Source organism: Sander lucioperca, chromosome 16, assembly GCF_008315115.2.
Source record: "Sander lucioperca isolate FBNREF2018 chromosome 16, SLUC_FBN_1.2, whole genome shotgun sequence".
In the NCBI taxonomy this organism is placed as follows: domain Eukaryota; kingdom Metazoa; phylum Chordata; class Actinopteri; order Perciformes; family Percidae; genus Sander; species Sander lucioperca.
Window position 1 is genome coordinate 18,609,143 of NC_050188.1, and position 24,952 is coordinate 18,634,094.

Here is a 24,952-nt window from a genome sequence, read left to right on the forward strand (position 1 = left end):
GTCTGTGTGGAACAACCAGCTGTCTTATACTGCCCCCTACTGAAGTGACCTGAACTGAACTTCAGTGTGTTGGGATTTGTTATCACTTGTGTCACACTTGCAATGTTGTCACTGTAAATTAAACAAAAAACTACAGCAATTGATAAAATAAATGGACATTAATGGAGAGGACAATCTCATTATTATAAGTATAAGGAAATATGGAAAATGTGGCTTGGGGAAAATATCAAATAGATCCTGTGTTGCTTTCTTTTTTTCCTTCCATATAGTAGAGCTCTTTTAAAATAGTATTATATGACATTTAGATCATTCTTAAAAATGACACAGAAGGAAAATTATCAGGTGTCCTACTTTACCAGTATTCAACATTTGTTTTCCAGAATTACCACTGCTGACAAATAATAAATACAGAGACTGTCTGCAGAGCGACATTCACAAGTCGCTTCATCTAATCTACCAGAAGCTCATCAAATATCAAATCATCAAACAAGTACAGGTACAGGTTTTTGTGTGTAATACATTAATATGCTATTTAATTCTAGAAAGTGTGGACGGTTTTCTGAATCGAACAGAGTTTGAGAATGGCAACACAGAGTGGAAGGCGATGGAAATCCAGTGCGTGGCTCGCCGGATGTCAGGCAATTATCCTGGAAATGTACTTATGTTGATCCAGACTGCATCTGAGTAAACAGTCTAAATCAACGACAGTCCATTTCCAGGATAATTGCCGCACATCTGGCATCGCCTGATGTCCCTTGCCTTCCATTCTCTGTGTGTTGCCGTTCGCAAACTCTATCCCCTTCGAGAAACAACAACAACCTTTGAGCTCGCCAGTTCATGCCAATAGCCATACAATGACTGATCTGTTGTGCAGTGACTCTGTATCGGGTGGGGGCAGCCTCTGCCCTCAGTCATAAAGTAGACTACCGTTATGACTACTACTGTAGTCACAACTGTAGGTTCTGACTGAGCATAAACCAACAGGAAATAAGGACTGTAGATTAAAAAAATTTAAATAATACATTAGCCTACATTACATTTAGCTGATGCTTTATCTAAAGCAACTTCCATTCACACACACAGATGGGGCAGCATCAGGAGCAATTTGGGGTTAAGTGACTTCCCTAAGGACAATTTAGTATGAAATGAAAATGAAAATAAACTGAAATAAGTATGTAGTATAAGAGTATGTGCATGCATTCTTGACAAATGGCCTAAACGGCCCCTCATACTGAATCACACCGTTCCAAGCTAGATGGAAAATGAAAGTATGTTGTTAAGTTTCGTTTTCCAGACTAACAGCTGCTAACTGATAATAAATAGACTGCCTGCAGAGCGATATTCACAAGTCAAACGTCGCTTCATCTCATCTACCAGAAGCTCATTAAGTCCTATCTGATCACCGAACAACATGAGCAGATCTACAGGTAACACATAGTGGCTTTTTTTCTTTCTTCTTGCGTTCTTGTGTGTGTGTGTGTGTGTGTGTGTGTGTGTAATACGTTAATATGCAGTTTAATTCGGTGCTATGCAATTTGTTTTTCACAAATTGAGGCCATTATGCAACGTCAATTTTTAGTGTTCATATTTGGCTATATAAAGGCCAAGCATCTTTTACATTTACATGTATTTTACGTTATATTAATTCAGATAGTAGGCTATTAATCTGAAGCAGGCTAAAAATGTTTTGACTCGGAACAATAGCCAAGGTTCCTGCTGAGAGTTTGGTCATTTACCCCGGAGGTCTGCTATTTTGTCAGTGCTGTGACAGAGAAACCATATGTTACTGAATGTAAAGCAATTTTTTATTTGTAATTGTGCAGACTGGGTTCCTTCCTTGTGGAAGGACACCTTTGAGGAATTGCTGTACGATGACAATGAGCTGGACTATGGAGACCAGTGGAGTCTTAACTTTAGCTACAGCCAGACAAACATCGTCACCAAGGAGGAGAGGAAAAGAGGCTGGAAGATCTACAGCCACTGTGCCTATGGACAGTATGTATTGTTCTATATTGTCAAAGTATATAACTTTAAAGCATACACAGTAGGCTACTAAACATTCAGATTAAGGAGGATAAAAATGTGCTGTACTGTAATAAGTGTCGACAGAGTTTCTGTTTTTCTAACAATAGTAGTTGGCTGACAGCAGGATGTCTTGTTGTGCTTTCTACTCATTCCTGTTGCCATGACCGATCATATGATGATGGTGTCATAAAGATCAAGTCATGTGCAGTAAAACAGTGTCATTCTGTGGAAAAACCTGTTACTGCACCCTGGGTAAAGACTGCACTTGTTATCCTGCTTTATGGTGACTTAGGAAAACAGGATAACCAACAAAGTTATGGGAAGATTGATCCTTTTAAATTGAAATGTTATTTTAACTTTTCAAAAATAGTCATAACTTGCAGGAAACGCTGCTTATCTGAGAATACCTAAATTTCACTAACACTGAGAAGCTCTGACTCTCATTTATTGTCTTCTAATTTCTCAACAGTTTTCAGTGTGGATCCTGCAGCAAGATCTGGCCTTCAGCACGGGTTGTGGTGTTGTTCCGTTACCGGCTGCGGGGTGACCGTGGGACAGTCATCATGCGGCCCTTTGGACAGGCCTGTCGCCGTTGCCAAGACGATGAGTTTGACCTCCCTGGTTTTTCCAAGAAAGAGGTGGAAGAAGCCTTGTTCAGGCTGTTTAGAAAAATCCGGAAGAATTGCTACGAAGATGAGGACGACGACGATGATGATGGCTCATCAGCAAGCTCTACCAAGGTTTGGACCAAACCTCATGAGGCGACCCTGTGTCAGGCCTGCATTATGGGCATCTGCTGTCAGGATGATTAGAAGTGTGTGTGTGTGTGTGTGTGTGTGTGTGTGTGTGTGTGTGTGTGTGTGTGTGTGTGTGTGTGTGTGTGTGTGTAAGAGAGAGAGAGAGAGAGAGCGAGAGAGATGCAGGGAGATGTTATGTGCTGATTAGCTGAGATGCTCCTTTGCAATTTGCACCTTTTTACCTTTAAGGACCAATAATAAGATTGTTTCAGTAAATATATACATTTGTAAAATTCTATGTCTTTCGTATTGTTGTCACTCCTAATAAAGTATTAAGTCTGACCACGTTTTGTTTTTGGGGTAATGATTATTTCATGAATTTATATATGAATATGGAAGACGAGTGGTGGAATATAACTAACTAAATGTAGGCCTACTCAACTGCTTGTATTATACTTGTACTTATAATTCTACTACTCTACAGTTCAGATTCAAATATTTTATATATACTTTTTACTCCACAATAGTGATAGCTGTAGTGACTAGTTACTTTGCCGATAAATAGGCTATTTTACATGCAAAACAAATGTTTAGTTTATTAAATATATGGGAGTTATAGATTATCCTCCCCAGTTAAAATATCTACACTTCAATCAACTTCAACATAACATTTTGGTTATAAATGAATACATCAGTATTAACATGGCAGTAATAAGATACAGTGGTTCTTCCCCTTGGGGTCAGGACCTCGAGGTCAAAAGCCAAAAAGGTTTGGAACACTATAATATATATTAATATAACTCATGGTGGGGGGGGGATCAATTTAAGTTTATGTTCATATAGCCTATATACATATTAAAACGCACCTGTTATAATAGCAGCTAAAATACAATTTCACAAAAAGGTTACAATGAAAACAGTAGCTACACCAAACGAACTCAGACAACCTACCAATCAGGTGAGAGCTCTCCGTATGACAGTTGGTCCCGAGCATGCGCAGTACGCTTTTCTCTTTGTCAGCCACAACAACATACTGAAGCGATCCAGTCAGTCTCGCCCCTCCGCACTCAGCAGCATCATCATCGTCCCCGCCGGGTCCGGTGGCAGAGAGGATGGTTCAGCGGAAAAGCAGCCGGGGATGCGAATGACAGTGATAGGATAATGGCCCTCGATTTACGCAAATTCCCGAATGTGCGACTAGTGACCAAGTGAAACGACCGTGTAAGTAAAACGGCGGAGATTTGATGTTGTCCTGCTGTAGGTAACGTTAGTTGAGGCTAAGATAACGCGCTAACGTGTACCTCAGGTTTGCTAGCTTCGGCAACGGTAGAAAGGTAGTCTGCTTTGGGTGTTAACGTTTTCCCACGGCGCCGTCACAGCCATGAGAAAACGTTAACACCCAAGGTAAAGCGTTTTTATCAGCAGTATTTCGAAAAACCTGCACCTAACACTCGCTTTCCCGTTGTGTTAGTAATTCACACAGACACTGTCAGTGTGTTGAACAAAGGAGCTTTAACCGAGGGGCCGCATGGACAGAAACATGCACAGAGAAGTCGGCTGCTGTTTGTTTTGTGCTCCATTTCATGCTGACACACTTCTTCAGGGATAACCACACGAGGTCTGACCTGAATATGTAGCTGATTGACGGTGACCTAGCTAATTTTGGTAAATGCCGAAGTGCTATTGAAGTAACTAACACTATGCAGCTCTTGTCTGACTTCAGCTCCCCCATAGAAGTTTGATGTTTCTTTTGACAAACTGGTTTTGTCATTTTATACAGAAGTATGATCCATACTTTGACTATGAGGTGTCTGACTTGATGTCTATCAGATGGCAGCACGTTTTGATAACTGTAAAGGTACCACAGTGGGTGGTATTTGTTTTAAAGGCATGTAATAGTGACAGCAGTAACTGTAGATTTGACTGTTAAGGTGCTGGCAGGTAGGGCGTAAATGCTTCATGTACTTTAGTAAAGTCTACCGTCAGTCATAGCTTTAGCTTATCATAGCAGGACTGTTAAAACGTAAAACTGAGATACATATCAGTATAATAATATCTTGATATGACAGACAGCACCCCTGGTGGGACTGCAATACTTGTTTTGATTATATCTGATCAGTCAGTTAGTTGATTGGCAGAAAGTTAATTAGTAACTATTTTTCTAATGACTTAATCATTAGTAGGCTAATTTATCAAACATAACTGCCGCTCTCAATTTCCTTCTTCTTAAAAGTGCGGATTTGCTGCTTTTACTGTTATTATATCACTGTTAAATGAATATCTTTGAGTTTTGGACTGCTGGTATTTTTCACCATTTTCTGACTTTTATTGACCAAACAGTTAAGCATTTATTCAAAAAAATAATTGTTAATTTTTTACTACAATGAAAATAATGGATATTTACTGTACTAATCTGACTAAATCTATTTCCCTGATTAATCAATTAATAATTTAGTCCATAACATGTCAGAAACACACTTTCCTAGATTGAGCACAAGGTAAAGTATTCAAATGTCTTGTATTATTGAAGCAGCAGTCCAAAACCTAAATGTGTTTTTTAAAGAGAAAAGCAGCAATCTTCACACTAGAAACGTTGGAACTAGAGAATTATTGGTGTTTTTGCTTGGAAAGTTATATAATAGTTGCAGATTGGTTTCTCTGTCAATCGATTTATTAACTAACCATTAAAGCTTGAACCCTTTGTATACATATGGAAAGCACCAAGACAGTCACACCCAATGGTGTTGAATTTGGTCTAATGTCTGTATTTCTGGCTGGCTTCTTGAGAAACCAAGAGTGCCATGACTTGAGTTCTTGTCAGCAGGAATCATCAGACAAACATTTCCAGACAACATTCATGTGTTTGGGATTCTTGAGCTCATGAGTCATTAAGTCTCGATTATCACACTGCCTAAAATGGGGAATACCATGTGTACAAGAGGCCTGTTTTGTGTTGAGCTGTGGTACCAGTGTGACATAAAATTGTTAATTTTCAATAATACAATTTAAATTAAAAAGTTTATGAATTCAATAATTCATAAATATACCTTTTTTTCCTGTCTGGATTTACGGCTAATAGATTTAGTGTCCAGTCAACATGGATTGAAACACTTTCTTAGCCTCACTCCACCCGACCACAGAATGACATGTAGGCTCAAAGAGCTTTCGTAATAGTAGATAATTGTACTGTCACTGCCAAGTACAAACCCTGCGTTCCCTGAAATTCCAAAGTTCCTCCATGTCCAGACTTCCTGTCCTTATTTAGTATGAGAGACAGAGAGAGACTGGCGGAGATACACAGAGGAGTGAAGTGAACTGGAAGTAAACCAGTGTGCACAAAACATAGAGCCAAGCAGACAGACTGACCTATTATCTATAGTAACCCCCCTCATCATCACCACCCCTTTAGATTTATACTGTGTACACACACACACACACACACACACTGCTGAATGCATCACAGGAGCAGAACTTAAAAGATGTTGGCTATTATTCGCCAGTGGTTGCAGCTTCTGCGCGGGCCGTATGTCTCCGTCTGTCAGTGTGTGTTTCCCTGTCTGTCACTGCATAGAAATGGGAGGCAGAGGAGGGGAGGCAGCCAGCCACGCTATTCAAATGTTCCAGAGCCCATCCAGCCTGCGGCCAACTGTAGCCGGGCTAAAAGAGGCTCTTTGTGAGGGCCAGACAGATGGCCATAGAATGAAGACTGTAATGATACCCTCAACGGCCCAATACGCACTCACAGACACATGCACTCACATACTCTTAACTGTGTGTGTGTGTGTGTGTGTGTGTGTGTGTGTGTAAGAGGGAGAGGTGGGGAAGACAAGGAAGGAAATGAAGCAGAGCATTTTGTTTGTTTCACCACACATTAGTCTTGTATTGCATGTTGTATTATTTTTTTTCTCGTGATATTACAAATTCTTGTCATGTCATTTAAGTAAATTTATAATTGATAGGAAGATAATGAAAAGATTATGATAACTTGTGAATCTACAGGGAGTTTATAAGCTGTTGCTAGAAGAGTAAACTTAACTGTAGCAGCCATAGCTGTGATTCTTTGGTTTAGTGCCTGAGAGGCAAAGTAAAACTGGTTTTGGCACAGCGTATTAGTGCTACACGGTTTAACACACACTCAGACTCTCATATCTCCAGTAGCAGAAAAGTATGTTAACAGCCTTTTGTGGGTAATTCTTCACAAACGCGCGGTGGCCAGCTGTGGTAATATTGACCGTGCCTTTCATCAACTGACTAACTAGCTGATGGCTTGGATATCAACCTAACCCCTCTTGCCTGCCTTCTTTATAATTATCTCTCTGTCTTCTACCTTTCCTCTCCATCCGTTTTCCCCTAAGTGGTAAGATAACATCCTCACCACAACACATCAGCTGATCGATGGATGGCCTGATTAATTGAGCTGCTTTCTCTCTCTCTCTCTCTCTCTCTCTCTCTCTCTCTCTCTCTCTCTCTCTCGCTCCCCCTTTCCACCTGTCTCCCTACTTTTTCACTTCCTGACTTCTGTCTTGGTTTTCTCTCTTTTTTCCTACCTTCACCAGCCTTTTTTTTTTTTTTTTTTTACTCCCACTCATTCTAATTCTTTACTCTCCTCATGTCCCTCTTTTCTCCTAATCAATCTTCCCCTCTCTCTTTTTACTTACAGGGCAGGAAAACACTGAACCATGTTGCTATAAGTTGTGACCTGTGGTGAACGGGGGAGGAGGAAGAGGAGGAGGAAGGAGGTGCAGGCAGGCAGGCAGGCAGACGGGCATCTGCCACAGCTCCCTTTAGGCGGCCCTTTGCAAGCTTGAAGCCATGGGCAACACAGCCACCAAGTTTCGCAAGGCCCTGGTGGGTGGTGATGAGGCCCTGGCCTGGCAGCTGTATGAGGGCAACCCTCAGTTCAGGGACGGCCTGGACCCAAATGCATCGTACGGAGAGCAGTACCAGCACAACACACCCCTGCACTATGTGTGCCGCCATGCCATGACACGTCTGCTCAGGTACAGAAACAAACATGTTTTTTGGTTTGGATTGGTTGAGAATGTCAAAGGTGTTGATTGAATTCAACAGTAATTTATGAGGCTGCAGCCTGTAGTGTTGTTAGCAGTTATCAAATACAGTTACAAAAGTAGTTATGCAAGTTAGTCATATTAAACTGAATAACAATTAGCAGGATGTCAGCTTTAATATATTTCTGAGAGTCATCATTTTCATAATTGTGTTTTTAAGACAAAGAGGACTTTTGTACAGAAGAGACCAGTTGCATACTGTATATTCTCAAACTATGTAAATTATGTTACACGGTGTACGTTACTAAAGTCATGTTGACATATGCCAGACACAGGAGACATGCATTAGCCATGAGGAACACTGGCAATCGGACAAAATTAGATCCACACAGACACTGATTAACAAAACTGCAAACTACAGCCTCAAAAACGAACCGTTACTAGAATGAGCAACTGTGACAACCTAAACAAAAAGCAGACATGAAAAGGGCAAATTTTACACATGAAATTCAGTGTACTCGTCATGAGGAGGACTATTCAGCCTGTGGAAACATCTGTATAATGGTATGATGGGGTTCTGGAGGAAGTTTTCTAAAGTCTGAGGAAATAACTCTCATGATGTCATCAGGGTTGTCTCTATCTCTTGATTTAGACTTCAAATTTATATTAGAAAGCATGCCGTACAAACTTGGGGCAGAGTTTGAAAAAACCTGGACATTTAGGAAGCAGAGTCGTAGAAAGGTCTAGAAACTCTAGGGACTAAAAAGTCAGGATTTCTCTGCTTCTGGTCCCCCAACTTAATGAAAGTGCAGTTAACAGATTTGAATTTACTTCATGGCTATTGTGCTGTAAGGACTTTCATTGCATGCGTACTTGCTTGAAAAAGGTGTACACAACAGCAAACCCTCCCTTGAATAATAGTCTCAAGAGAAACAAAGGAGGGGAGTCACTGAGTCTAACACAACCTAAACGAAAGGGGTCAAACTAAAAAAAAAGTTTTTACACCCTACAGGGACAATAAGGCTGCTGGCCATGACCAAGACAGCGGATTCAGTGACTCAATAGCCGTCCTTACCTCCTCCTCCTCCTCGCACTCTTCCTCTCTTTAGCCCTTTCTTTCCATGATTACGGGGGGGGGGGTCAGAGGAAGCTGTTTAAAAAGGCCAGTCAATTATCTGTGCATCTGCATGTGTGTGTTTTGAGGGGAGGAAACTGTGACTCCACAACTGCTTAACATGTCCGAGTCTGTGAATAAAACACAGTGAATCAATTGGTGTGCTATTTGTGTCCCTTCCTACTAACCTATAATGGGCCAGAGAGGCGTGCTGAACCCAGCGCTCTGCTCCTGATAAGTATCAGAGGAAATGCTTCTTTGTACCAATAGCTCGATTGGAAAGAGGCAAGCAGATAGACGGCCGAGAAATCTCAGACAAAATACAGATTCATAGAGGACAGGCGTGGGCTGCTAGATGCAGAGTCCTGTTTTTTAGATTATTTTTTAACATACATGTATAGCTGCTGTACAGTATGTATATTCGCTCTCTTTTAGATCCTGTATCTTGGATTGGATAGTAATCCCATGAGACGTGCAAACTGGTACAAGTAGACCTATTACAAGAAAAATGGGTGTAGTTCAGGAAGTGTAACCCTTCCTCCACAACACAGTTGTGAATGAGAACACAGTCAGAAATATGTAAATAACAACAGTGACTTGGTTACTCATTGTGAACAATTGATTTCCTATTGTTTGAAGAAGGCCAAGACATAAAGCAGATGTATTTTGTCAACATACAGCAACTTCCTTTTTATTTCCGTGTGCGTGTCTTCATGCTATTGGAGAGGTTTGGTTCCTTCTTGGTCACACACACTACAAACAAATTCAGAATTTCAGTGTTAATTGTTGTTGTTCAGTGTGAAGCGTTTGAACTCTGCCCTGCCCTCGTCAAATTACTGTACGGTCTGAACAGCTTTGATACTCGACAATTGCAGCAAAACATGACGTCGTTTTTTAGTAGACTGATATTAGGGCCATCCATCCTGTGTGTGTGTGTGTGTGTGTGTGTGTGTGTGTGTGTGTGTGTGTGTGTGTGTGTGTGTAGGTGGGGGTGTTGAGAGGGGAATAATTAGTGATTATTGCTGTGTGGGTGAATTGGCAGTGCACTGTCATTAATGGGGAGGCTTCAGGGGCATGTAGCTGACAGGATAAGAAGGTCAAAAGTGGAAAAGCGGGACAGCAGTGGAAGAAAGGCTGGAAGGCTACACAATAAGGAAACATTCAAACACTAATTCAATAGTGGCTACTGCAGAGGGAGCAGAGAGGGAGAGGTTTTACAACATTTATTGTGTATTCAACCAGTGGAAATCCGATGACATCCTGTTATTTTCTTCTTTGTTGAACTTGCATTATTGTGAACTAGAAGGTCTTTTCAACTATTCGTGTTATACCACTGATGAAAAAGAAGCAAGCTTTTAACTACAGATTAATGTGCAGCTGCATTAGGATAATGTAGAAATAGGGGTTCACGATTTCCATTGAAATGAGATTTGGATTTTGACTATTAAAATCAAAGCAGGATCGGCGATTCCCCTAGTATTTTTTTTTTTTTCTCTCCACCCCCGCCTACTTCTGCGCGTCTGAGGGAAAAAACAACAGACAGCATAGCTTATTGCTGGCTGGTAGCCTGCAGCTGCTTCTTTCCAGACACCATGGCCACTACCGTAGTCAGAGATAACGGAGCAACAACAGAACCAGAAAATCCTCCTGCTTACCTGAAGTCATCAGGGTGGCGACATTTTTGCCTTCCCGTGAGTGAGTTATGTAAACAAACTGAAGGTAAAGCATGTGGGCTCCGATGGGATTTCATGGTGTGTTCATGTGCATCTCGGTAAACTAATGGTACAATCAATTGCACTTTGTTAATTTTGAGAAACTCTAACTGTTGTTGTAAAGTACCATTCTGCCATCTAGTGGCTCTTTTTTATTTATTTTTTAAAGATAATTTTTTGGGGGCATTTTAGGCCTTTATTTATATAGGACAGCTGAAGACATGAAAGGGGAGAGAGAGGGGGAATGACATGCAGCAAAGGGCCGCAGGTCAGGGCCGCTGCGTCGAGGACTGAGCCTCTATATACGGGCGCGCTCTCTACCAGGTGAGCTACCCAGGCGCCCTAATCTAGTGGCTTTTATTGTGGCATTGCTGTTCACTGCTGAAAAGAAAATGTTTAAATTGAATCGTCACCTTAAAATCAAAAGTCAAATCAAATCGTGGATTTGCAGAATCGTGACACACCTATATAGAAAAGTCAAGTAGAAGAATGACAAAAGACAATGAAGAATTGACACTGTAGAGGAGGAGGAAAAAAAGCAAGTGTAGGATAGAAAAAGAGAGATGAAAGTAGAAGCGTAGAAATAAATTTGAAAAGAAAAAACAGAATGCAGGTGGAGCCAAATAAAAGAGCTTAGAGAGAGTAAATGGAGGTTTACAGACAGAGCAGAGAAAAACTATTTACTAAACGGAAGTGTGTGTGTGTGTGTGTGTGTGTGTGTGTGTGTGTGTGTGTGTGTGTGTGTGTGTGTGTGTGTGTCGAGGTCGAGGAGGTCCATTATCTCTGAGATGTTAAACAGAAATAGTCAATATTCTGCCATGCCCCTCTCTACTGCTTATCCACCAACACTCATCTCACAATCCATCAAACTGCCATACTTCATTCTCATGTCATCTCCACTCATCCCTCCATTGTACTCCTTCCTCCACATTTGTCTTTCTCTGAAGTATGCTTCTCTTCACCTTCCCTTTCACCCTCTGATTTAAGCCTTCTTTCTGTTGTCGTCAGTTCTTTCATCTCTTTCCACCTCACTTCTAAACTCTGTTTTGTCCTTATTCTTTCTTCTATTTGATTTAATCCCTTCTTTCTTACCTGCATCATATAGGTCCTTCCTGTTCAGTAAAGAAGGGAACCCCAACAAGCGCAATGTGCACAACGAGACGTGCCTTCACGTGCTGTGCCAAGGCCCGCAAATCCTGCTGCTGCCAGAGGGAGCACTGTCGCCACGACTGGCCCGACCCCAGAGGGACGAGCAGCGTCGTGCCGACTGCCTGCAGGTACAAACACGCTAACACACGGACAAACGCATTTTGTGGGAAAAAAAAGTGTATTTACAAAGATGACATACAAATAAAGTTGTGTGTGTATTTGTGGGTTTCCCCGCTGCCAGATGATCCTGAGCTGGACGGGGGCCCGGCTGGAGGGAGGCCAGTATGAGAAGGCCAATGTCAACGCCACCGACAATCACCACAGCACCTGTCTGCACTATGCTGCTGCTGCAGGCATGAAGAGCTGTGTAGAGGTGAGAGAAATTGTGCGGATCCCTCTGGAACTCAAACTCGCATTAGGAGGACATTGTTTTGTGTATGGCAGATCTGTCTGTGCTCTGGGTGATTAGATTTGATTTTACATCCTGTAAAATCTGTAGACAGTATTGTGCCAGGCCTTGCATCTGGAGCATCTGCTCTGTGTTGCATTATTGTCAGATCCAAGTAGTGCTTCCTCCCTTGTTTTTCAAGATTTTACAGCTTTTGAATTAGGAAGAAAATTCACTTCCTGAATTTAAAGAAAATTGAGCTGAAGTCTGGGTTGGGCTGCCTGAGGGAATCCCAGATATTATCCTTTTTAAGTAAAAAAGTTTGAACACATTTATTTTCATTCCCTCTCTTTCCTCTTTTATTCACCTCTTCTTCTCACACGTCAATCTTTCTCCATTTGACTAAACTTCCTTTTGACTCTTCTTGTATTTGCTCCCTTTCCTCTCCTTGTCTTTTTTTTTTTTTATCTTTGTGTCCCTCTTCCTTCACATGTCACTGTCTACTTCCCTTTATTGTATTTATTTTCTGTTTTCTGCCATCACATCTTTCTCTCTTCTCCTCTTCCTCTTGTTTTCTCTTTGTCTTCCCCACTTGCTCTTGCCTCTCACTTCCTTTGTTCTCTTTTGTTACAAGTTCCTTCAATTTGTTGTTCATGTCCATTATCCATATCTCTTTTTTTATTTTTTTCTCCCATTCCTTTTGTTCTCTCTTTTCTCCCCCCTCCTTCCTCCCTGTAGCTGTTAATCCAGAGCGAGGCAGACCTTTTTGTGGAGGATGAGGACAAGTTGACACCATGTGACCATGCCGAGCGGCATCACCACACCGAGCTGGCTCTCAGCCTGGAGTCCCAGATGGTTTTCTCCTCTTCAGCTCAGCAGTCAAACACAGACGCACATGGTGAAACCAACCTGCTGCAATACAAAGAGGTGAGACCACAATTACGAGATCTGGGGGTTTCTTGCTGGCTAGACCTTCCCCTTCTTTTAATTTTCTCTGTATCTCCCTAACATTTCAGCCTTATGAGGGACTGAAGCTTCAGGACCTGCGCAGGCTGAAGGACATGCTGATCGTAGAGACGGCAGACATGCTGCAAGCCCCCCTCTTCACAGCAGAGGCCCTGCTCCGAGCACATGGTGTGTTGAAGTTAATATTCATGAGACCTTCACAAACCCTCACAGCACTGTCTTTGTGATTGAAATATAGAGTATAGCGTACATATTCCCTGCCTCTAAATGTGTGTGTGTAACCTCTCTCCTCTTTAGACTGGGACAGAGAAAAGCTTCTGGAAGCCTGGATGTCAGATGCTGATGGCTGCTGCCAGCGCTCAGGTGTGACCATGCCAACTCCACCACCCAGCGGCTACAATGCATGGGACACCCTGCCCTCACCTCGCACCCCTAGGACTCCGCGCTCACCCCTCACACTCACCCTCACCTCCCCGACCGACAGCTGTCTCACACCTGGAGAGGAGGGCCTGTCATCGGTGAGACATCCAGTGATGAGTTTTTAACTGGCATCAGTGTTTAAATTAACTTTTTAAAGATGCAGAAAATGTGTGTTATATTAAAGCTATAGTGCGTAGTTTCTGTCGCCACCATGAGGAATTCTAAGTAATGACAACAAAACTGTCGGCGCGTCCACATGATACAAGCCTTACGTGATCGCGCACCGCCCCCACCCCTCCTCCATGCAGTTACTTGTAGCCAAGGAGGACACGAAGGATTAAAAAATATGATAGACTCTTCAGAAGTGGTAATTATCTTCACTTGAGTTTCTGCGCGGGAAAGTCACCGGACGCCATGATCTTCTGAACATAGCCATACTGAGAAATACAGAGAGAGTTGTGTGGAGCTAATTAGCTTTTATAGCCACTGATTTGGCAATGGCTTGAACGTAACAGACATTTATTAATATCAAAAAGTTACGCACTAAAGCTTTAAACCTACTTTTGCGAATTATTTTGTTGATTAAAATCATAGTGATATTTCCCCTGGGAGCCAAATGTAGTAAACGGTACAGTTTTCAATGTCCTGTTGGATTTCAGCAATAATAATTCTTCTTTCTACTCTTTGTTGTTGTACATCAGCATCAGCCTCTAGTCCACTGTTGCTGCTGAGGCAGGTGTAATTACATATCCAGTACCTGTCTCGCTGTCTGCCTGCAAATGTTTTACTTGCATCACAGTGTTCAGACCTGAAGTTGTTAGACTCCTTAAACATGAAGAGGACATTGGGTTGTATTGTAGAGGATGCATGGGATTTAATATTATTTGAAAAGCATGATGGAGCTGTGTGGGCTTTTGGAAAAATGAGATAATAATATTGGATGGCCGTAATATCACAACATGATGGTAATAATAAAATCTAATAAAATCTTATCAAAGGTAGGATTTATTGCAGGTCTGTTATTTTGCTCTGCATCATATTCTATAGATGCTACTGCTATTTTGTCCATTCCCTGTGTGTGATTATGAAGACAACACAGCAAAAAGTATTCAATCTCAAGTAAATAGAATATATATATCCATAAATAATATCCATTCGTTAGGTATAACTGTGATATCATTCAGTGCCACAGCATTTGAACATCATCTGTTTATCTTCTGTCTCCCTGCAGTGTGGAATCTGTCTCTGCTCTATCTCAGTGTTTGAAGATCCAGTGGACATGTCCTGTGGACACGAGTTCTGCAGAGCATGCTGGGAAGGGTAGGGACCTATGTCTGTGTGTGTGTGTGTGTGTGTGTGTAAATGTTTCTGCATACTTCAATGTGTTTGAGCATTTATGTATCAATTTTTCTGTGTGTGTGCATTTGTGTGTCTCTCAGGTTCCTCAATGTAAAGATTCAGGAGGGTGATGCACACAATATCTTCTGCCCGGCCTATGAGTGCTACCAGTTAGTGCCGGTGCATGTGATAGAAAGCGTAGTTTCCAGAGAGATGGACCAGCGATATCTACAGTTTGACATCAAGGTAAAAAACAAAAAACACACTCATAGATATTGATGTTCATGTTCTTATTTAGGCTCACCACAGCTAAAGGAATGCTTTTCATCCAACTGTAAATTTATTGTGTGTGTCTTTGCAAACTTGACCGTTTACTTGCTGCATATTTGTATACATTTGTCTTTGTTTCTGTTTGTTTCTTCCTGTTTTTTTGGCATTTCCCAATCACTACTGCTTCTATTCCTTGCTGTCTGTCTGTGTTCTGTTCTTCCTCCTCTACCTGTGTCCTCACCCTCTCTCCTATCTCTCCCCTCTCTCCTCCCTCCCCATTGCAGGCATTTGTGGAGAACAATCCTGCTATCCGATGGTGTCCTGCAGCTCGTTGTGAGCGGGCGGTGCGGCTCACCCGACCAGGCCCCGGGGACAGTGACCCACACAGCTTCCCCCTGCTGCCCTCCCCAGCTGTTGATTGTGGCAAGGGTCACCTCTTCTGCTGGTACACTTCATGATTTATTGGTTGTTTACACATACTTGAACACTCAACACAGCTGTTTTCAGAGCAGTTTTTTATGAGTCTTCAAGGACAGAAAGTGCACTTTAGAAATCCCTGCCCCTGCCAGTGTGCAGTGTGTTTAAAAATGAAATACATTGTGTTCAATGGAAAAAAAGTTACATACATTAAAAAAAATAAAAATACATTTATAGCTGTCATTGCAATACCGTAATACCGGGAAACTGTGATATTTTTGCTGAAGGTTATCATACCATCAGAATTTGCCTACTATGTTGTTGACCAAAAAAATGTATGCAAGACAACAATTTCTTTTTTTTAAAAAATTTTTGTCAGGCCGTGTTAAAAGAAACGTCTTCTGTGCTTTTTTTGTTTTCTTCTTTTTGCTTCTCTTTCTATGAATTAGTGACAAGTTGTCATGCTGCTTTAGTCTCAATTATTGTATTTTACTGCACCTAATTTTCTGTTTATCACCCTCCCTGTCTGCAGGGAGTGCCTTGGCGAGGCCCATGAGCCATGTGACTGTCAGATGTGGAGGAACTGGCTCCAGAAAGTCACAGAGATGAAGCCTGAGGAGTGTAAGTCTGTTTCTGTGTTGTTTGTGTTTTACTGTGTGTTACTGAGGATCATTTTAGCACTGGCACTACAACAAGGCAGTTAACCGCAGCTATCAGGACGACTTACCAGGATACGTCTAATATACTTTTATAACGTAGCAGGCTCTGAGGTGATTGATATTTGTGTGTGCTGGAGGGTGTATCTGCAGGGCAGGTGTTGGACAAATGAGATGTTGCTAATGTGTGTTTGCGTGTGTGTGTGTGTTTGTGCGCTTTCCACAGTGGCAGGTGTGGGTGAGGCCTATGAGGATGCTGCTAACTGCCTGTGGCTGTTGACAAACTCAAAACCGTGTGCCAACTGCAAGTCGCCCATTCAGAAGAATGAAGGCTGCAATCATATGCAGTGTGCCAAGGTATACACATTAATCTGTGTGTCATCATTTGTGTAGATACTGAGTTTTGGTCACAGACTATTAATAATTCTATATTATTATTTCATTATTTACTGTATTTTGGCTGGAATTATGAAATGAGCCCTGCTCTCTCTCTCTCTCTCTCTCTCTCTGTAGTGTAAGTATGACTTCTGTTGGATATGTCTGGAGGAGTGGAAGAAGCACAGCTCATCAACAGGAGGCTATTATCGCTGTACTCGCTATGAGGTCATTCAACAGCTAGAGGAGCAGTCCAAAGAGATGACTGTGGAGGTATTTACACACACACTAACACACACACATGCTCTGACTGATAAAAACATGCACACAAAATATATTCGCATCAACATACATTTAACTGCTCACATTTCCACCTGCAAGAACTTCCCCATAACTTGTCAGAGGAAACATTATTGAAGCTCATGTTCATGTGCCCTACAGCATGTAATGTACTCACATCAAGCCATTTGAGTGAAATTGAGTTTCTTTTTGTTACAGGCAGAAAAGAAGCACAAAAGTTTTCAGGAGCTGGATCGTTTCATGCACTATTACACTCGCTTCAAGAACCATGAACACAGTTATAAGGTAATACACTCGCCACACATACACACACATTTACAACAATGCAAAGCTGAATTTCTAAAAGAAATTTAAACGCTTTTTGAGACATACATTACAATCTGATGATTATTAAATATTGGGCATTGGTATTCTCTCGTCTTGTCTGTTAGTTGGAGCAGAAACTACTAAAAACAGCTAAAGAGAAGATGGAGCAGCTGAGCAGAGCCTTTATTTGCCGTATGTCTCTCTCTTATGTGAAACAAAGTGTATGGAGTGTTTTGTTTGTTTTGTTTTAATCATAATACATTAATCCTATCTGCATTATAATACTGGCTTGTTTGGTCCAGGTGAAGGCACTCCTCCAGACACACGGTTCATTGAGGACGGTGTGTGTGAGCTGCTGAAGACGCGACGTGTCCTGAAGTGCTCTTACCCATACGGCTTCTTCCTGCAGCAAGGCAGCACCCAGAAAGAGATATTTGAACTCATGCAGGTAATCTTATACATGTCTGGGACATGAACAAGACTAAATAAAGCCGCTCCAGTGATCCCTAAAGACTGCTGTGTTCATTGGACCACAGGTTGGCTAAACTGGTTGGGACACACAAAGTACTGTTAGTGAATTCTGTGGCAATCTGACCATTAGGTTTTGTGTTTCTAATACACAGATTCGTATTTTGGCCTGATGGTGATGCTAGACAACAGGTGAAGGGGTCAACACAATCATTCTCATCCTCTGAGGATCATTAATATCCATACAAATAATTTTACTAATTCAGCCTGTAGTTGAGATACTGTATACTGTATTTACTTATTCATTTACTGTATATGATTAATATTCCTCAGACATTTTGGACAAAGCTCTCCTCAACATACCACATCTATAGTGTTGGTGCAGGCGTACAGTTTATAATCTGTATTCTGGATGTTTTAACATCCCTGTGCAAAAGTTAAAAATGAAGTGCATTGCTTTTGTTTAGCTAATGCCTTTTCTCATTACAAATCCCTAATCCAATTTGCAACATTGTTAGGGAAATGTGAGCATTTGTATTGCAGTTTGTAAGATACTTAACTCACATTTTCTTATGACTTGGCTCACTTGTAGTAACGTGACAATTGTGCGATGTCTCTTTTAGACATACAGAATTTTGAGATTGTATTGATTGATATTAAGTGGTGTTAAGCAGGGCAGTTGCCTTGCAAAAATATGTATTTTTTTTCATTACATCTATTTTTCAAACACTTAAAGTTGTAGTCCTTAAGTTTGAGTTAGGTTGTTTCTAACGGCAACCTTGGTGGTAAGATGTAATTGCAGGTCCGCTTCTGGGACCTCATCTCCCAGAGTTTCTTTCGAAAACGAACAGCCCTGACTATTGCGGCTGCTGCTGCGGGTGGAGTTTAGAGCCCAGCTGCTCTGAGGCTTTACGGGTGGCTTCCAGCCTGGCTATCATTTCCTGATGGCAAAGGGTGACATGTGATCTCAGCCAGCATCAGCTCTGTCCTCTTGTGGGTGTGGGAGTTTAGTTTTTTCTTTATTTTTCTTTGGACTCAAAGTTGAAGTTGTCTTCTTTCTCCGTTTGTTGGTTCGCCATTGTGAGTCAGCACTAATGAAATGTAGGCGCCCGATTAACATACCATTTCTTTGCATCTTTCCTAGTTGGAAGTTCCAATGTCCGAGTACATTGGGACGCAGCATAATCGGCAGTGACAAGCTCCACTTGGGCAAACCATGGGGCAGACAGGGAGACCAACCCATACTGACTGACGTAAAGAGCGTCACTAACTATGCGCTGCATTTGAATTTAGGGCGGGAGTCGCCCCAGACACTTAGATTGTATTACGTGAAAAAGCAGCAAATACAAGCGTTTTCATAAGTGGGATATAAGCTCAATCACCATTGTTTTAACTCACTACTTCCTCAAAATCTTACGGACTACAACTTTAAACAAGCTAAAAATTGGATGAAATCTCCTGTGAGATAGAGAATACTCAAAATATACTCAGCTCATATCTTGTCTATATTTGAAGTTAAATATGAGTGGCAAATTCTTTTTTTAAATTTGATTTTCAAGTCTCTTCTTGGAAGTTAAGATATTGTCTTTGTTTCTTCTCAGACGGACCTTGAAATGGTTGTGGAGGATCTGGCCCAGAAGGTCAACCGGCCGTACCTGAGGACTCCCTGCCACAAGATAATCAGTGCGGCCCGTCTGGTGCAGCAGAAGAGGCAAGAATTCCTGGCGTCAGTGGCCCGAGGCGTCGCTCCCAACGATTCTCCTGATCCTCCTCGCAGGAAGTAATGACAAACACATTCACACATACTTAAAACAGTTCATTGTTTTGTTTGCATCATCTTCCCTCCACTGGCAGGGATATAGAAGGCAAAGAAAAAATATAAATATTTAATCACAAACTACACCGAAACTGAAAATTGAACTTATCTGCTGTTATCATGTGTGTCTGTGTGAGCAAAACTTTCTTGTGTTTGTTTCAGTTACCCTGGAGGATCATGGGACTGGGAGTACCTCGGTTTTGCCTCCCCTGAGGTAAACTGTCACCATACACTGAAACTCTAACTTTTGTTGTGCTAACTATTTGGTTTGTGCCCAGCTAATGGTATTCCCAAAACCTGCGCTTAGTGACCTACTTCAGTATGAGGTCATGCAAATGCATGACTGTGGCTGCAGCTGATTTAGTTTGCTTATGTGTGTTAAGATGGGGAGTCGTCACTCTGTACTAGGAGCAGGAGATCAAAGAGAGAGACAGTCACAGGTAATACATCATAGTTCCTGGCATTTTGTGCATATGCATGGGCTAAATTCTGTTTTCTGTGCTGAAGATTGTGACCCTAAATGATGCAAAATAGACTTTCAACACAGCTTTTAGAGTTGGTTTTGTAGTAACCCAGCTTGAATTACTCTTTGCAGGATTATGCTGACATCCAGTACCGTCGTAGACACAGGCCACGGCGCAGAGGAGACATGTTGAGTCTGCACAACCTTAGAAGCGGCAGCAACACACCAGAGACCAGCAGGAGGAGTGACAGCACAGGTCTGGCAAAGGTTTTACTATATAATAGCCTCATATAAAGCCCTTCATTACAAAAAGGATTATGCAAAAGGCATAAGGTGTGTATATAGCATGGGGCATTTTGGAAATTAATTCAATGTTGCACTTTCTAGGTACCATTGTCATTTACGTATAGCATGTACAGTATAGTGCACAAACTCTGCATTCTAATCCTTTGCCTTCATTTATAAATGTTGACTTGTCACCACACCAGACAATCAGCAAATGGGATTTTAAGTTATTGCTCTATTAATCTGGTCTAGTCGGAGCACACAGAGGCATTGATCACTGGGATCAATTTGTTATCAAGCTTGACAAAGCAGTCCTTGTTTTAATGTGGTATTTTGTGTTCCAGAAGGTCCAGAGAGAAGTGAGGGTCGCAGAAGAGCGCTGGGCTCGCTGGATGAAGATGATCCAAACATCCTGCTGGCCATCCAGCTGTCCCTTCAGGAGTCTCGCAGAGAGCGAGGCCTAGAGGGAGGGATTGAGGGGAGAGTGGAGCTGGATCGTGGACTGGACAGAGGACAGGAGAGAAGGCTGGGTCCCCCAGGAGAATTGGGTGATGTTGCTTTGCACTCTCTCAACACAGATGGTCCTCCAGGAGCCAGAGGCTCCTCCTTCCCCACTTCTCTCCTGGATCCTCCTCGCCCCCCTAACAGGACAGACTCCACCTCCCAGCCTCCCACGTCAAACTCCTTTCCCCTTCCTCCCCCACCTCCCTCTCTCAGTGCAGAGCTGCTGGAGCTGGGAGACAGCCTTATGAAACTGGGGAACATTACCACTCCTTATGACCTAGACACACACACACAGGAGCAGCTCTGCTCTCACCACACGTACAACCACAGTACACTCACTGCTCCCTACACCATTGAACCTGCTTACAGTGACTGCAGCCATAGACCAGACCAGAATGCAGTGACCACTCCACATGTGCTTGACCATATCACCATTACAGATCCCAGTTACTGCCACTCCAGTGGTTATTTGGCAGAGGCTGAACACACTGCCTCCGGTGCACTTGAACGCACCCAAAACCCTGCCCATCCCAGTTCATATAACCGGGAACATGCAGCCACGTGTGACAGCACCCCAAAACCAGACAACTCTTACAACCCCTGCCCTGAACACAGTAGCTCTTACACTCAGGAGCGCCCTGCCGCCTACGCTCTTGAACGCCCACCCAAATCAGACTTCCAGCCCCATGCCCAGTTGTGCCTCCCGTCTCCAGAGCTTGAGCCGGAGCTGCTGCTTTCACCGGTAATCCCCCCGGGCGGCCCTTTCACCCCCAGTGACCCTCAGAGTCTGGAGCCCCTGGACCCCACAGCCAGTGCCCAGCTGCTGGACAACATCATGGCCTGGTTTAACAACAACATTAACCCCCAGAACAACCCTCAGAGCCTGGCCCTCATCCCCTCCCCGCCCACCACAGAAACTGACTCCTCCCCTGACACAAACACTGAGACTGAGACAGAGAGCCAGACCTCCAGGGACATGACTCCTGCCCCTATCTGGCAGCCCCTGGAGGGCGAGCCAGAAGCAGACAGAGGGTTGGCGAGTCCCTGTCTAGGTGCGGAGGGTGCGGAGGGCCCTAAGACGTCGAGGCCCAGCACTCTGGAGCTGGAAAAGGCTGGCGAGGAGGGTGTGGACGTAGGGTGTGTGGCTGACCTGTCGCTGGACGAAGCGCACACACACCTGTACTCACACTCCCAAGGTCTAGACAGTCTCACACACACTGCCCCAGCCACAGAGAGAGACTTAGACCTTATCCTTCACATAGAGGGAGACCAATCCCCTGAGGAGTGGGAGGAGCAAGTACACCTGGTGTGACAGCGACCGAACGATGTAGAGAGAAGGTTGAGCCAAGTACAGGAAGAGAGAGCGAGAGACAAAAGTGAAGAAGAAAAAAAATCAAAGACTGGGAAAACAAAAGAGAGGAAAAAATATAAGATATAACGGTGATGCCTCAGTGAAAGATGTAGGTCTGTGGAGTGTTTACTGTATGTATTATACTGTATCTAGAGGAGACATAAAACCCTGCAAACTTTGTCCAGTAAAGATTATGTCATACACATTTTTTTAAGTGCTTTTGTCTGCTCTAAAAACAGACTATTCTTTGAAACAAATGAGTGTTTAAAGCAAAGTATATCAATGGAGAGCTACTGATATCATAACACATTAAATGCTGCACATGTTTTGTTTTCTTATTTTATTTATTTCCTTTATTTCTCTTGTCAGTTTGTTCAGGGTAAAGTTTTGGTGCTGATCATGCTGAAATCCAAACTTGCCTCGTACAGTATACTCAGACTTTTATTAACACACCGACCCAACCACGAGCCTCCTGGAGCCAAACATGATAACTGTAACCATGGAGCTTGTTTAGCGTACTGTACAATCAGAGGGCCTAATTCAGATTTTTGGACCTTCATGCACACTGTGCCTGCTTTGTTAGAGCGCCAACACACTACTGATGTTTCCTTTTGGTAGGCTGCAATGAATGGCGATACAGTTGTCTGCTCAGTAGACGTCATGCTAGTACAACGTGCTTATCTGAATTATATGACAGTCATAATTCTTATGTAATGCTCCAGTGATCACAGAACCGATATTGGCTTGTCCCTTTGAACAGGGAAGTCGGTGGTCAGTCTCAGCCAAGAGTCAGTAAGAATTCAGAGTATTGCTCAAAGGCACTTCAGCGTCCTGGGTGCTTGTTGTATGTTATTATACCCATTCTATAAAATTATCTTTCTTTATTGGAGATGAGATGTGTCATCCATATTGCTGTATTTTACACCTGCTTTGGATCAGTTTTCACGACGGTTTCAATGTGCAAAACTCTTGTAGACAAACTGCTGTAATGTTCATTTTGGCCTCAAAATTGACATTATAAAAACATCTTTGTCAAATTGTCACAATATTGTGTCACTAAAATTGAATCACTGTTTATAAAAATAAGATGGCTCTCATCAAAACAAATATTTAATGGATAAAACTAGATCACGTCAAGTATGATAATAGAAGAGTCTGACTTTACACTACAGTAAGTCTTCTATTCATCTTTTTGTGTTTAAAGTAATAATATATCAAGTCAGTCTGTCTCTTTGTACATTAAAACTGTTGTGAAAACTGAGCCAAAGCAATCAGACAATACTTAACATGTAAACACTCATTTAGTTCATTTTTAACATATCTATCCCACTACTGATGATTAGTGCAGTTCATAGATGGGAGATGAGTTGTGTCTTTACTGTAATTTATCCTTTTAATTTCTTATTATAGAAATTACATTTTTTTTCCAGTTGAGACCAAAGTTGTTGGGTCTGTGTGCCTTTTTGTTTCAATCGTATTTGTTTATTTGTTTTGTATTTATTACTGTCATTACTTTTTAAACATGCTAAACAAAGTTGCTAATGAAAGATAATGAAGAACACACCACTTTGGCTGTTGCCATACACTGAGGTTCTTGATGTACATTAGTATTGTTTGTCCTCATACCCCGGGTGTATCTTATTTTACCTTGTCCCCAGAGAAAAACTGCTTTGAAGATATGTGAAAAGAAATCATTTGTCTTTAGAGTTTCCACTATAATTAACACCCATTTTATCTTAAAGTTGTTCAAATGTAGTTGGCCTTTGGTTTTTCTTGAAATGGCACTCTGAATCCTGGGTTGTCACTCAGCCTTTATCTTTAAACTTTATTGCCCAACTTTAATGTTTACAAGATAATTAAACTGCCTGTTATGTTGAGATGTGATCTGGTGCTTTTGGGACTGAAATGATGATAATGGAGTGTTTTTAATCATATTTTCATGGCAGGCCAAACAAATGTAAAGATATTCTGGTTTTGTTAAAATGTCTCCCTCTACTTTACAAAAGGTGCCAGTTATACAGAATGTGATATGCAATTAAAATGCATCACTTCTAATTAATAGTTTGAGTTTTTAGCCTGTTTGAAGTGTGAGGTCTGGAGTGCTCCACTGAAGAGATAAAACCCCTAAAATAATGCACATTTTCCTCTCCGTGTTGAACATTAAACTGTGAAGGTGCTGGACAGGTTGTATGTGCTGACGTTTAGACATTTCATAAAGCCGGCTGAAGTGCGAGGGCAGCTGGTGTCGCCCATAACATTTCAGACATTGTTTCCTGAGAAATGGGGAATGGTTTAATTAACATTTGTTTAGGTTGCATGGTTGCAACAGGATACACAATGGAAAAGTCTGGGATCTTTTAATTTGCACAAGCATGCTGTTAATGTGTTGCACTAATCCAGTGCTGTCAGGCAAGATGTGGAGGACTGATCAGTGTTGCTTTTATTATAATTATTTCCTTTTTTTGTTTTCTTGATTTAGAATTGAATTTATTGTGTCAAGGAAATGGTCCTGTGCTATTTTCTACTCCATATATAATGTTTATATTTTAACGATCCCTCAACCAACCACTTCAGAAAAAAAAGAAAAGAAATTGCACTTGCATAGATTATACTTGATACATTCCCAGTCGGTCCATAAGAGAGGTTAAATGTGGGGCCAAAACTGTAAATGAAAGTGCAAAGTTTACTCTCAATAAAAACAACTGAAAGTGTGTCGCTATGAGATTTTTTTTAAAAGTTCTCTGTGACAGTGATTTCCAAAACCTCAAAAAACATCTACAACATTGTATACTGTACATGTAGGATTTGTTCTAGAGCGTAAGACTGCCATCTACAGTCAGTTTCCACTGGTCAATAGGTATCAACAACATGCCAAACATGATA

The 24,952-nt window shown here is 41.9% G+C and overlaps 2 protein-coding genes across 5 annotated transcripts; both read left to right on the forward strand.

The window, feature by feature from the left end:
• The first annotated feature begins 1,211 nt into the window (after window positions 1-1,211).
• LOC116047474 (receptor-transporting protein 3-like) lies at window positions 1,212-3,109 on the forward strand. The gene is made up of 3 exons (XM_031296321.2): window positions 1,212-1,427; window positions 1,824-1,995; window positions 2,495-3,109. Exons 1-3 carry the CDS (start codon window positions 1,412-1,414, stop codon window positions 2,835-2,837), a joined length of 531 nt encoding a protein of 176 aa, XP_031152181.1. The 5' UTR covers window positions 1,212-1,411; the 3' UTR covers window positions 2,838-3,109.
• A 672-nt stretch (window positions 3,110-3,781) lies between these two features.
• On the forward strand, window positions 3,782-24,780 carry LOC116047475 (ankyrin repeat and IBR domain-containing protein 1-like). 4 transcript variants are annotated; one of them, XM_031296322.2, is made up of 21 exons: window positions 3,782-3,983; window positions 7,423-7,762; window positions 11,703-11,874; window positions 11,988-12,119; window positions 12,873-13,061; window positions 13,151-13,268; window positions 13,398-13,618; window positions 14,752-14,840; window positions 14,960-15,104; window positions 15,413-15,573; window positions 16,078-16,166; window positions 16,428-16,558; window positions 16,715-16,849; window positions 17,075-17,161; window positions 17,308-17,374; window positions 17,485-17,630; window positions 19,252-19,430; window positions 19,629-19,680; window positions 19,850-19,906; window positions 20,062-20,185; window positions 20,559-24,780. In XM_031296322.2, the coding sequence occupies exons 2-21, from the start codon at window positions 7,575-7,577 to the stop codon at window positions 22,028-22,030; spliced, it is 3,954 nt and encodes a 1,317-aa protein (XP_031152182.1). In that variant the 5' UTR covers window positions 3,782-3,983; window positions 7,423-7,574; the 3' UTR covers window positions 22,031-24,780. The 4 variants fall into 4 exon arrangements, with proteins under 4 accessions (XP_031152182.1, XP_031152184.1, XP_031152185.1 ...); XM_031296324.2 differs by having other exon boundaries at window positions 20,562-24,780; XM_031296325.2 differs by having other exon boundaries at window positions 16,434-16,558.
• The last annotated feature ends 172 nt before the right edge of the window (window positions 24,781-24,952 follow it).

What these genes read in the sequence shown, in the direction of transcription:
- LOC116047474 (XM_031296321.2), top strand. An exon ending in AGCCACTGTGCCTATGGACA is followed by an intron (nt 1,996 to 2,494) that starts GTATGTATTGTT and finishes ATTTCTCAACAG; the next exon opens with TTTTCAGTGTGGATCCTGCA.
- LOC116047475 (XM_031296322.2), top strand. Translation starts at nt 7,575, where the DNA reads ATGGGCAACACAGCCACCAAGTTTCGCAAGGCCCTGGTGGGTGGTGAT. An exon ending in AGAGATGAAGCCTGAGGAGT is followed by an intron (nt 16,167 to 16,427) that starts GTAAGTCTGTTT and finishes CGCTTTCCACAG; the next exon opens with TGGCAGGTGTGGGTGAGGCC. An exon ending in CCTGATCCTCCTCGCAGGAA is followed by an intron (nt 19,431 to 19,628) that starts GTAATGACAAAC and finishes TGTTTGTTTCAG; the next exon opens with TTACCCTGGAGGATCATGGG.